This window comes from Ursus arctos, unplaced genomic scaffold, assembly GCF_023065955.2.
Source record: "Ursus arctos isolate Adak ecotype North America unplaced genomic scaffold, UrsArc2.0 scaffold_11, whole genome shotgun sequence".
NCBI classification, from domain to species: Eukaryota; Metazoa; Chordata; class Mammalia; order Carnivora; family Ursidae; genus Ursus; species Ursus arctos.
Window position 1 is genome coordinate 41652814 of NW_026622775.1, and position 12435 is coordinate 41665248.

The 12435-nt window shown below is 44.8% G+C and overlaps 1 protein-coding gene across 3 annotated transcripts in view; it reads left to right on the top strand.

Annotated features, from left to right (window-relative positions):
• Positions 1 to 6204: 6204 nt before the first annotated feature.
• The window catches only part of TMEM131L (transmembrane 131 like), a 154798-nt gene continuing 148567 nt past the window's right edge, over positions 6205 to 12435 (top strand). For 2 of the 3 annotated variants that reach the window (XM_026499500.4, XM_057310137.1), the window contains exons 1-2: positions 6226 to 6402; positions 7103 to 7173. In XM_026499500.4, the coding sequence (XP_026355285.1) occupies positions 6279 to 6402; positions 7103 to 7173 (195 nt within the window). In that variant the 5' untranslated portion in view covers positions 6226 to 6278. Of the gene's footprint in view, positions 6403 to 7102; positions 7174 to 12435 lie in introns of all 3 variants that reach the window. The other variant, XM_026499499.4, reaches the window with a different exon arrangement.

The window sequence follows — 12435 nt, forward strand, 5'->3', positions numbered from 1 at the left end:
AAGTCTGGATTAACAATTTACTCCTCTCAATCTCAGTGTCTAACATGTAAAATGGTGACAATAACGTTAATCCTGTTGTGTTTTCACATAAGACATGCGAGTAAAATTGGTGTCCACTGATTGCTAGTTCTCCCTTCTTCTTAGACATAAGAAATAATATTTTTATTAGGAAAATGCCCTCCTTCTGGGAGCACACAGCACAGGCGTGTGGTTTGGCCATTGATCAGTGCCTTTATGGAATCAGAAGGGGGCTCTTCGTCCCCCAGGGATCCTGGAGCCAAAGCCCTGCTTGGTGAGTCAGAGAGCTGGGGTCAGGCCCTACTGCTTAGGCTCTTCATACACAGCTGGACTCAGCAGCCCTATGTAAATGATGACAAGGAGCCAGACGTGTGACAATCAGACAAAGAGTTTCCCACGTGGAGGAAACAGCAAGTGTGAAGGCCCTGAGAAGGAGGTCAAGCCTGGTGGGTTTAGGGAACACAAAGGCCCCCGGGCTGAAGAACAGTTACCAAGGGGAAGACTGGTAGAAGATGAGGTCAGAAAGGTGAGGAGGAGCCAGATCTCACTTCCCTGCAGGACAGGGATGGGAGTTGGGATTTTATTCTAATTTTAGAGGAAAACACGGGAGGGGTTTGTACATAATCTGAATTCTGTTGTGTGTGTGTGTGTGTGTGTGTGTGTATAACTTCTCAGAGCGTTCCTCTATTTGCTAAAGTGGATGCTGCCTGATGAATTCTGCTTTGAAAAGACCATTTTGGCTGTTGTACAACCAGATGTAAGGGACAAGAGCAGAAACGGAAAGACAGCAGAAGGCAACTGTCAGAGTCTATGTGAGGGATGAGGCACTCTTACATCAGGGTAGTGGTCGAGAAAAGCTAAGTATGGGGAACATTCTGGAGGTGAGCACCAAGGGACTTGTTGATAGATTTAAAGGGTACAAAGGAAAGAAGGATTAAAGATGACCCCTGGGCTTTTGGCTTGAGCAACTGGGTAGATGGTACTACAATGGACTAGAAGTTAGGAAGACGGGGGATATGCAGGTCTAGTTAGGTAGAAGCAAGAGTTTGGGACATGTTAGGTTTGAGATGCTTATTAGACCTTCAGGTGGAGATGGAAAGTAGGCAGTTGGGAATATGAGTGTGGACTTCGGGTTAAGGCTAAAATTATAACTTGGGACTCATTAGCTGATAGATATTATTTAAAGTCTTGGGACTGGATGAGTTTATCGAGAAAGAGAGAGTGTAAAGAGTATCCGGGAGCAGGCCAGAGAGCACTATTACTTTTAGAGCTTGAGCATAGAAGGAAGAGGTTGCAAAGTCGCCTGAGGAGGGATAGATGAGTACTCAGGAGCGTATGTCACACACGTCATGAGTGCCATTCCCATAGACCTAACATGATGAACCTGGTCCTTTGGAGAATGAACCAGTTTGCTAAGTGATAAGCACCATTTCTCTGGAGCCATCAAATCTTTTTTTTTTAATTTTTTTTACTTTGTTGCTTTTATTTATTTTGCTAATTCAACTGATATAAAATGATGCGTGATATTTTAATGCACTTGTAAAATAAACCACCTGCTAGTTTGCTATTTTTCCCTTGTTTTATGAGCATTCTGTCAATATCTTTGCAACTGTTATTGTTAGTGGTGATTGCTTACTTTCATTTTGGTTTTGGTTGACTTTTTTTTTTTTTCACTTGGGTTTGTTTTTAGCTATAAGTAACAGAAAACTTGCCTACAGTGAGAAGGGGTTACTTCTGCTTACCCAAACAAGTTATCTAAAAGCAGATGATCTAGCAATTCCATCATTCCAACAAGGCTCTAGACTTCCGTCTTTCCAATCTATTATCCTCAATGTGTAGCTTTCTTCCTCAGGCTTGACTGATGGCTGCAAACCTCTGGGCGTCACATCTATATCCAGCAGGAAGAAGGACGCAGAGTGAAAGACTTGTCCTAGCTGAGTCCGTTCCTTTTCATCATGAAAACAAGAGCTTTCTTTGAAGCCACACCAGTAGAGGTCTGCTTATATCTCATGGACCAGAACTAAGCCAAACAGCCATGCCAAGTTACAAGGGAGACTGGGAAGATAACTACTCTTTTGTTATGTTTTGTTTTGTTTACTCTTTTGTTTTTCACTCATGTATCATTCATTTAATCATATTTAAACCTTTAGTGTGACTGCATTCAAGGCATCCTGTATAAATCACATTCTAGCCTACCTTTAAAAATTTTGTCTTTAATTTCTTAAAAATGTATCATTCATTCATTCATTCATTTGAGAAAGAGAGAGTATGAGCAGGGGAAGGAACAAGCAGACTTGCCACTGAGCAGGGAGCCTGATTTGGTGCTCAATCCCAGGACCCTGGGATCATGACCCAAGCCAAAAGCAGACTCTTAACTGACTGAGCCACCCAGATGCCCCCGAAATTTATTTTTTAATGAAAAACTTTTTATCATTTTTACTTTAATTTGTACACAAAATTTTCCTTTTCATTGTACAGCCTTACATGTTTGGAAAGCAAATCATAGAGAAAGGTGACTATTTTTAACGTGATTACTGATGCTTGGTGTTTTCATAATGGAAAAGGACCATTGTTTAATACAACAGAGTCACTTGAGAAAGGCGAGAACCCTTATTAACGCGCCTAATCAAGTCTTCCTGAGATGAGATGAAATGGAATAAAGTTAGTGAACGATGGGTCCCCTTAGGTCAAGGAGACAATTTGCTTCTTAAGAGTACCTGACCATAACCATTAGGTTTCCGATTTCCTCAAGAGCCATCCCTTCTGGACATTTCCTCCTAGGGAGGATGAGGTTAGGATCCCAGCAATGATGGTGGTGGTTGCTTGATGGAACACGTGCTTTTGTTGTCATGATTGGGGTGAAGCCCAAAATGGATGGATAGCAAATAGCTGTTAATGTACATTTTCACTGGGCATTCCCATTTCCAGCATGTCTGAGTGATAAATGACCAGGGATAATGAATAGATAATTCAAATTATTGAATATCAGTATCAAATTTACCATATTAAGGAAAGGTCTGGCATGTCCCCACAATGTGAATACAGGATAACATCATAACTAGCATTTACTGAGCACCTATACTAGATGCTTACCGTATGATATCTCATTCAGTCTTCACAACCACCATGTGACCTGATGTGTTGAATCTTCTCTGGACTAGAGACAGATGATTTGGACTTGACACTTCACTGTCAATTTTATGTAGAATATGTTGAGATGTAACTCACATTTATACACTTCCTTGATTTTCATCTATCCTCATTAGGAAAAAAAACAAGGGTGAAGTAAGTCAAAAGCGTGGTCAATATCTTATATATTTTAAAATAACTATAGATTTAGTAAATTTTAGGTGTGTATGTGTTTTAAGTTTATTTAATTTTTTTAAAAAGATTTTTATTTCTTTTGTGAGAGAGCACGCACAGAGGGAGCGGCAGAGGGAGAGAATCTTCAAGCAGACTTCACACTGAGTGCTGAGTCCACTGTGGGACTTGATCTCATGACCCTGAGATCACGACCTCAGTCAAAACCAAGATCAGACACTTAACTGATTGAGCCACCCAGATGTCCCTTTATTCTTTTTTAAATATTTTTATTTATTTATTTTGGGAGAGACAGAGAGAAAGAGAGAGAGAAGTTTATTTACTTAATTTTGTAGTAATCTCTATATCCAGTGGGGGGTTCTAACTCAGAACCCCAAGATCAAGAGTCACATGTTCTTCCAAATGAGCCAGTCAGACGCCCCTAGGTGTGTGTGTGTGTTTTAATTAACTTATGGGGATCTAATTTAAAATTAGCTCTAGAAAGGTATCTCCTTAGTGCCTCTTCCATGCTTTAGTTCTGTGTATATAATTTGCATATTGAGTTAGTTCATGTTTATGAAAAATTTTTTTCAGTTAACATTTCTGCATACTTCTTCACAACTTTGCCAGTACAACTTGGATATTTCTCAGCCTATCTGGGCTTCAGTTTCTCCTTCTATAAAATTAGGCAGTTGGGCTATAATTTAATAGCCAAAATTTTTCCAGCTCTAATATTCTGTGACAATTGAATATTTATTACCTACAGGCAAATAATGGAATGAATGACAAAGGAGTCTGCTTTGGCGAACAAGTTCACTTCAAAACATGGATGCTACTTAATGGGCCATAACTTTCCTGTTGTTCATGAGTCAGCATGAAAACTACCTCCAGAGAAGGCTAAGTAGGTCAGATTTATCTAAGAAGACAGCTGTGTAATCCTGTATCCCTCTCCAACCCCATGGCACAGCAGATACATGCTGCTGGCTTTTTGAACAGTCAAATAGCATTACCCACTTTGTAAAGTTCACAAGACCACGACCTGAAAATCAAGCTGGCCTTTTAAAAATTTCAGGAGGAGAATGAAATAGAGCTCTTTTTATATATGGTCCACAACAATTTCCCTCTCTCTTTTCATGGATTCTGTGATACTGGTTAGTGTGGGCAAGTCTTTTAGTAAAAAAAAGTAAAATAGTTTAAATATCAGTCAAAAAGAAAAGAAATTATTAAAAAGTTTTGTACCATGACTTTTTATTAAACCTGTTTCATAAAACCTGTTAGGTCATCAATGTTTACTTGCTTTCCTTTCTCAGTCATAAGAGGACTTGAAAATACATATTGTAAATAAACAGGCCAATGAGAGAACTTTCATTTAAAAATAAACTTTGAAGGTGCAGTTACTGTCTACTTGGGCTATGCAAATATTTTTTTGTCAGAAGAGGAGCCCTTAACACAGTGGGAGAACCTTCAGAGTTCAAGGGGCAAATACAAACTCAGAGAAGGAAAACGAAGAAAAAAAGGGACACATTAGAATGGGACTGAAGATCCTTGCCACAGAATGAAGATGCTGGCAGGGAACACAGGAAAAAAATAAGGAACATAGAGAATACTGGAGGTGTTGAAGTTGGATAATGCAAAGTGACTTTTTCCTTGGGAGAGCAAGGATCCATGATTGATATAGTCCTTCTTTGGCATCTGTCCTATTTGAGCACTGCTTTTCCATTGTCTAGACTGTAAGGCACCAGAAACAATTTTAAATAGAGGATCAATATAAACAGACAGGTGTGCCCCAGTCACTTCCCTGCTTTCTTCTACACTGCTCATATTCTCTGAATTTCACACAAACTACTCTGGAAGCAGCAATCTAGTTAAAAAATCTTCAGATTGCCAATACTTCCAGGTTATGCAAAGCGATTCCTGAATAAACCTTTGTGATATCGTTGGCAAAGGCATGATCGTAAACTTGAGAGATCTCAGGCATGAGACGTACTTTTTGGTAATAGGCATCAAATACTGGGGCTAGAAAATCCATTCTCAAGTATTACGTATATTATCCAGTTAATGTTAGAAACAGGCAACTGACCACGTCCTCGACCTCAACCAAGTTTCGGAAGAGGCTGGCTGAATTTTGCAATATGAATCCTTCGGGGAGTATCTGCAGGGTCTTTGAAGCTATAAATGCCCTAGGAAGAGGCTTCCCCACCTGTCACAACCTGGACCGGCTCCACGGAGGCTGCCGGGCACACCACCGCCACGCCTCGCTGAGGTCAGCCTCTCGGGTCTTGGGAGAGCTCTTTTTATTCTAAATTACAGACTTTGCAGCCACCGGATATCCTCGCTGCATAACTGGCAGTAGCCATGTGGCTGCACTAGCGTTTCCTGACAACCACTGCATTATTTCCACTAATATCCTGTCTGAGGCCTTCGGCCGGGCGACTCCCCGCTCCCACCCTCCGGCGCCGCCCTTCTCACTCGTGGGCAATAACCCGACTGTGCCCGCGTGCCCAAACAAAGAAGAAAACACCCGAAAGTTCCTCAAATCGCGCTTGGCGACAGTGGCCTGGTGGTCCCTCCCGACAGCTCTTCAGCGACCCCCGTCACGGCCGCAGACAGTGCCCGGGGACCGCCGATTTGGGAAGGACGCGGCGGGGCGCCGAGGGGCGGGCCCGCAGCCGTGGGGTCCGCGCCCAGGCGGGGCGTCCTGGGCCGCCGCGTTCGCATTGTCCACGTTCCCCAGCGCCCCGCCGCGTTCCGTCCCTCCCTATCTGCGGCGCACACGCGCGCAGTGCGAGCGGCGCGCCCGGGGCCCGAGCTGCAGCAGCTGCGGCGGCGGCGGCGGCGGGGGCGGGGCGGGGGCGGCGCGGGGCGGGGCGGCGCGGGGGCGGGCCCGGGGCGAGGCAGCCCCGGCGCCAGCGAGCGAACGGCGAGCGCGGCGAGCACCCGAGAGGAGCGCGAGCACCAGCATGGCGGGGCTCCGACGCCCGCAGCCGGGCTGCTACTGCCGCACCGCCGCGGCCGTGAACCTCCTGCTGGGCGTCTTCCAGGTCCTCCTGCCCTGCTGTCGCCCGGGAGGGGCTCAGGGACAAGGTCAGCCTTGCGCCGCTGTGCTCGCTCTCCCTCTCCACCCCGCCCCCCCTTTCTTTTAGGGAACTGCTGAAATCTATAAGAGGGCGAGGGGAGGAAGGGGAAAGGGGCAGGAGGAGGAAGGAAAGCGGTTGCAATTCTCGGCTGATAACATTTTCTAACCGCAGCGTCCCCTCCCGCGCCCCTCTCCCCCAGACAAACAGAAAGCTGGGCAGTCGCGGAGCTTGGGGACCGCGGCGCGGACCGCTAGCCGCACGCGCCCCGGAGCCTTTGTGCGCGGGCCCCGGGCGCCCCGGGCGCAGCCCCCGCTTTGTGTGGCGCGCGCTGGGGCCCCGCCGCGGCCCGGCTTCCTGCAGCTTTGTTCCTCGAGCCTGGCCGCCCGGGACCCGTCCCGCAGACTCCCGTCCCAGATGCTGCGGGATGCGGAGCGCTGAGTGGCCGGCGGGGTGGCTTCCCCGTCTCCGTCCCCCCAGCACGGGAACCCCCGACCTTGCATGCTCCCTGCTCTCTGTCAGAGGGGCCCGCCGACTTGCCCCCCGTCCATTGTGTTCTTGTCCCCGGCCTGCTCCTCCGGTGGCCGCCGCTTTAAGAAGGAAAGGGTGACTTGTTTTGGTGGGGCGGGTGCATGGGGGCACGGCAGGGAAACAGGAAGCGTTTCTTTTCCGTGCATTAAAACGCGGTGTGTTTTTTGGTGTCCGTGCAGCGATCGAGCCCTTGCCCAACGTGGTGGAGCTGTGGCAGGCAGAAGAAGGGGAACTCCTGCTGCCCACCCAGGTGAGGACGACCAGGTGACAGGGCGGGTGTGGGTGTGCAAGAGAGGAGCGGTCCGGAGGCCGTCGGCCCCCCAGCGGCACCGGCGCTCGGGCCACTTTGCAAGGCAAATAAACGGTCGGGCCGAGCCTGAACACCTGGCAACGGTGGCCTTCCCAGCCTCCTCCCGCGCCATGTGACAGGGCGTGAGTCACGCCCGCCCCAAGTTCAGGAGGTGGGAACCGAGGCCACCTCAGCAGGGCCGCGGCCAGCGGCAGCCTTGTGCAGGGGAAGGGCGGGCCGCTCGGCGGGCTGTGGTCCTGAGTGCGCGAGGGCCGGGACGTGTGCCCTGTTCCCTGAGTGAGCTGGAGCCGTGTGGCCGAGGACAACAGGAATATTGATTTCAGAAGTGTTAGTGAGTGGCACTTGCCATTAGCGTTAAGTAGCTTTGCAGTGAAGATGTGACTTTAAAAGATTGAAGTCTTGGATTTTTTCCAAGTGCCTTTAATTCGTGTTAGATACCCCCTCTTAATAACTTGAATTTCAGGTTTTGGGGGTTCTCCCCCCATATGATACAATGATTGCATGGGGAAAAATAATTACTAGCATTTCATTGAGAATCTGTGGCCTCGTACAGGGTTTAGGGCTGCGGTAGCTCCAGTACTGCGAAGCTGTTAAGGTTTAACTTTTAACATTTGACTGCAGATGTACACATTTAAATGTAATATTGCTGAGTGCTTTTCAGCAGCAACAGTAGTGACCCCCCAAATACTTTTTTTTGGAGAGGGAAGAGTTGAATTAATTATAAGGAAGTATTCGGCTTGTGTGTGGTAAGTTTTAAGATGTTCATTACTTCCCACATTGGTGACAGCACTTAATTCTATGTTGTCTCTTGTGGCTCTTTGGAAAAACAGGATGTCTAGCTATAAGTTCACGGCTGTGCAGCTTTACATTTGAGTTTCTCCCTCCTATGTGAAGCATTAGAGTGCTGGTTTTGAGATATTCAGAATATTCACTTTAACCAGGACTAATGAATAACAGCTTCAAGGCGGAGAGGTGATTTTTAGAGGAAAATTTTCCTGGACCTTCCCTGAAGGCCAGCGTGCTGAATGGGACCAGTCCTTTGAGAAAAAGCCTCATCGGGATGGAGAGCAGATAGTCTGTCCTTCTCTTACAAGTTTATTCCCAAATGGATTTTTTTTTCCTGATTATAAATAACAGATGTGTATTGTGGAAGGTTTGGAAAATACAGAAAGATAAAAAGAACCAAATAGAAATTGTTCATGACTCTACTGAGAGGTCCACATTTAAAATTTGGCATTTTTACTTTTTAAAAATATAGTTATATTTGTGTGTAGCAGAGTTGTTCAAAAGCAGCATTAATGACATTCTGGGCTGGAGACGTCTGTGTTGTGGAGGCTGTCCTGGCTGGAATCCTGTGTCCTGGGGGCTACGAGATGCCCAGCATTTGGAGCATCTCTGTCTCTACCCACTAGATGCCAGGGGCACTTTCTCCTCCCTCTTCCCCCCAGTTGTGACAGCTAAAAATGTCCCCAGACATTGCCAAATGTCCCTGGGGAGGAAAACTGCCCGGGTTGAGAAGCACTGGTGTGTATCTATATGTATTTGCATTTTTTACTCAACTGTAGCCTGTACTCCTTACTGGTTAGTGTTGGAAGCCAACCCAGACAGAAAGGAAAGTAAATTATAGACTCTCAATTGTTGCAGCATTAGTTGAAGATTTAGTCGCTGTGCTCAGAGATGGAAATGTCAAGGCCTATGATATGATTAATGATTTTATTTATAGGCTGAAGAGTTATTTTATAAAATTCTTAATTTGTGGCTTTGTTTTGTTTATATGTAGGATATAGTTTGTTTTGGTAAAAAAAATGCACACAATTTAGAAGCTGTCTTTCTGGAATACTCACTATAGAAGCATTTATAACTAAGCTATTTTAATCAAAGCTATAATGAAAGTGAAACTGATAATTCAGAATAATTTTCTAAATACTTCGTCTCTATCTCTATGTGTATCTTTCAGAGACTGTTTTACCCTGCACGTACCTGGGCGGGGGTGGGGATGTATATGGGTCTATCTGTGTAAACGGCGGGATATATGCATATGTATCAGTCTGAACTGCATGTATACACAACATAGACGTATGTATATAAACTGCAGACCGTTCTGACGAAAGTTATTTTTAGAGAATTCTCTTCAAAGTATTTTGACTTTTTTTCCCATAAAAAGCTCCCTCGTGTGTCATGGAGTTAGCTGAAAAGAGAGTATTTATAGGTGTTTTTTTAAATTTGAGGGTTTCTGCTTAATTAATTTGTAGGCTGGGCTCCTTTCAGGAAGACTTCGAGGCAGCTGCAGAAGCTAAGATTTGTCAGTGAAGGTGAAATGGGAGCCCCAGGAGGTGTGGCAGTAAAAAATCGAGTATTAACATTTGTCACCACAAATGATTTATACAGTTTTTTGGAAATGTTTTCTGGTGACTGGGCCTTTCTTCCTTTTTCTTTTTCTAATGGATCTTTAAGTGATCAAGGACTAGAAAAATGCATCATTAGTAAAACCAAATACAGTAATTGAATTGTTATAACCTTCCAGACCTTCTGGATAGGCTTCCAGGATTTGACGCCCTGTTCCATCCCTTTTCTCAGTTTCCTCATCTGCAAAATGGGGATAATCATGGTGCCGATCTCAGAGGATTTTGTGAGGATTCAGAGTACCTTGAACTTAGTAAGCACTTCATGTAGGTGACCTATCATTTTGGTATATTTCTCAGCTGACTCCCAGATTTGGTCACTGGAGGGCATGGGGCAGCTTTCCTGCTTCCAAGGGGTGGAACCAGTGCAGAGAACTTGGGACTATTATATGCTCTACAGTTGTATAGATATGTTATTTATATTTTTCTGTTAGTGCTTTTTTAAGTGGTAAGATATTTGGTGTAGGAACATAAAACATTTTACCCATGATGATAATGAGAAGGAAGAAAAAAACATATGATTTTATTCTTAGGTTTACATAATATTTCAACAAACAAATGTTTTCATTAGCTTATTATCAAGAAGTAATCGCGTGTGTGCAAGATACTGTGTTGTGTACCTTCTCACTTTGCCTTCAAGGTAAAACCTTTCTGTGATCCCCGGTGATCCCCTTGACCTGCTCTGGCCCTCAGGGCATTCTGCAGTCTGACCTTGTATGCCCCTCCAGTCGTCCTCTGGGGTGCTCGCTCCAGCAGGCCCCACGTGTATCTGTCGAATGAAGAACAAATGCTAAGGCCCTGCTGTTCCCATAGAGCCAGTCCTTCCAGACATCTAACTTGGCAGTGGCCTTGTTGTCATTTCTTTCTTTTTGAGTTTCTTGAGTGTCTGCATTTTTTTCTTTGCTTTGCCTGTGCCTTCTTACTCTAACTGGATTCCCTGTAAGAGAGTTTGGGCTTGGGGTGTCTGGGTGGCTCAGTCGTTAAGCGTCTGCCTTTGGCTGGGGGCGTGATCCCAGGGTCCTGGGATGAGCCCCACATCAGGCTCCTCCGCTGGGAGCCTGCTTCTTCCTCTCCCACTCCCCCTGCTTGTGTTCCCTCTCTCGCTGGCTGTCTCTCTCTCTGTCAAATAAATAAATAAAATCTTTAAAAAAAAAGAAAAGAGAGGGAGTTTGGGTTTCTAAGTTTGGTGGTCTCATTGTGGCCACACTGTTCTGCATACAATAGGCATTGAGTAGTTAGCCCACGAGTTCTTCCTAGGGGAGGAGAAGCAGTTATCAGTGTCTTGTCCTGTTTATGAGGTTAGTTTCAAAGATGCTGGCGGAATGCTTTAAGTGTTGATTTCCTATTATTGTTTTTTGTTTTTTGGCATCCGTTCTAGCTTCAAGAAGGGCAGTCTAGAATTTGTTCTTCTAATGCATTCAGACTTTGCTGAGATGAGAAGCCTCCCTCCTAACACCCCAGTTAGATTGGGCACACTGACATTGGTTTGTGAGTAGGGGCAGCTGTTACCTGATCCGGAATCATGTTGGTCTGGTTTGGGGTGGCTAGGCTTAGTGCTTTTCTGGCCTCGTTTGTTCATCTAGCAGACACTTAGCACAGGCCTGACCCAGTTAGGCCTCTGGGATACAGTGATTATAAATAAGAAAGTCTCTGCCTTAAAAATCTCTTACCCCCTGAAGTCTGAGGGTATAGGTAACGGAAACTGGTAGAAAGTGAAACAGGAAATAGTACATTGAATGTCTGAATTCTTTACTATTTCAGTAATGTATAGTAATGTAATAGCATCTTGCTCCAGTCAGTGAATCATTGACTGGTGTTTGGAAATCTTTTTGTCATAGAGATTTATTTTTGGTTTAATCTACCTCCACTATCAAGGTAAAAATATAATACCTAACATGAGTTGAATATTACTGGCATTGTTTAAGCATTTTATGAGTTATTAATGCTCACGTTAATACACTTAAAACTGTGAAGTGTTATGATCTGACTTTACAGATGAGGAAACTGAGGCACAGAGTCATGAAATAATTTGCCAAAGGCTGCAGGAATGCGGCGGTGGTATGATTTGAACCCAGGAGGCGTTGAGCTTCAAAGCCCATGCTCTTGGCCACTAGGTCACTGTATGAGTTTTAGCAGTCTCACCAGGAAAGTATTGTGGCGGTGAAGTTCCTGAGTCTGAGGGAGAGACCTTCATGTTCTGTTTTGAGTTAGAAAAATTTACTTAATGAAGTTTTTAAAAATGGTCATATCCACTAGTACTTTTGAAATTTTAGCTTAAAGTTTTTTTTATTGAGGCATAATTGACGCATAACATTATATTACTTTCAGGTGTACAACATAACAGTAAGTCTAGTTACCATCTATCACCATACATAGTTACAAAAAAATTTTTTTTGTCTTATGATAAGAACTTTTAAGATTTATTCTCAGTAGCTTTCAGATTTGCGGCACAGTATTATTCACTGGTTGCATGCTGTACATCACATCCCCAGGACTTCTGTACTTACTTTATAGCTGGAAGTTCCTGCCTTTTGACCAACTTCACCCAGTTTGCCTCCCCACCCCCTACTTTGGCTCCCCAGCAATCACCAGTCTGTTCTCTGTATCTGTGAACTTGGTATTTGTTTTTGGTTTTCATTTTTAAAATATTTGTTTATTTATTACTTTGTTTATAGCACAAGTGGGGGAATGGGGAGGGGCAGTAGGAGAGAGAGAGAGAATCTTAAGCAGAGTCCATGCTAGCGTGGGGCTCGATCCCACGACCTGAGCTGAAACCAAGAGTCGGAAGCTCAACTGACTG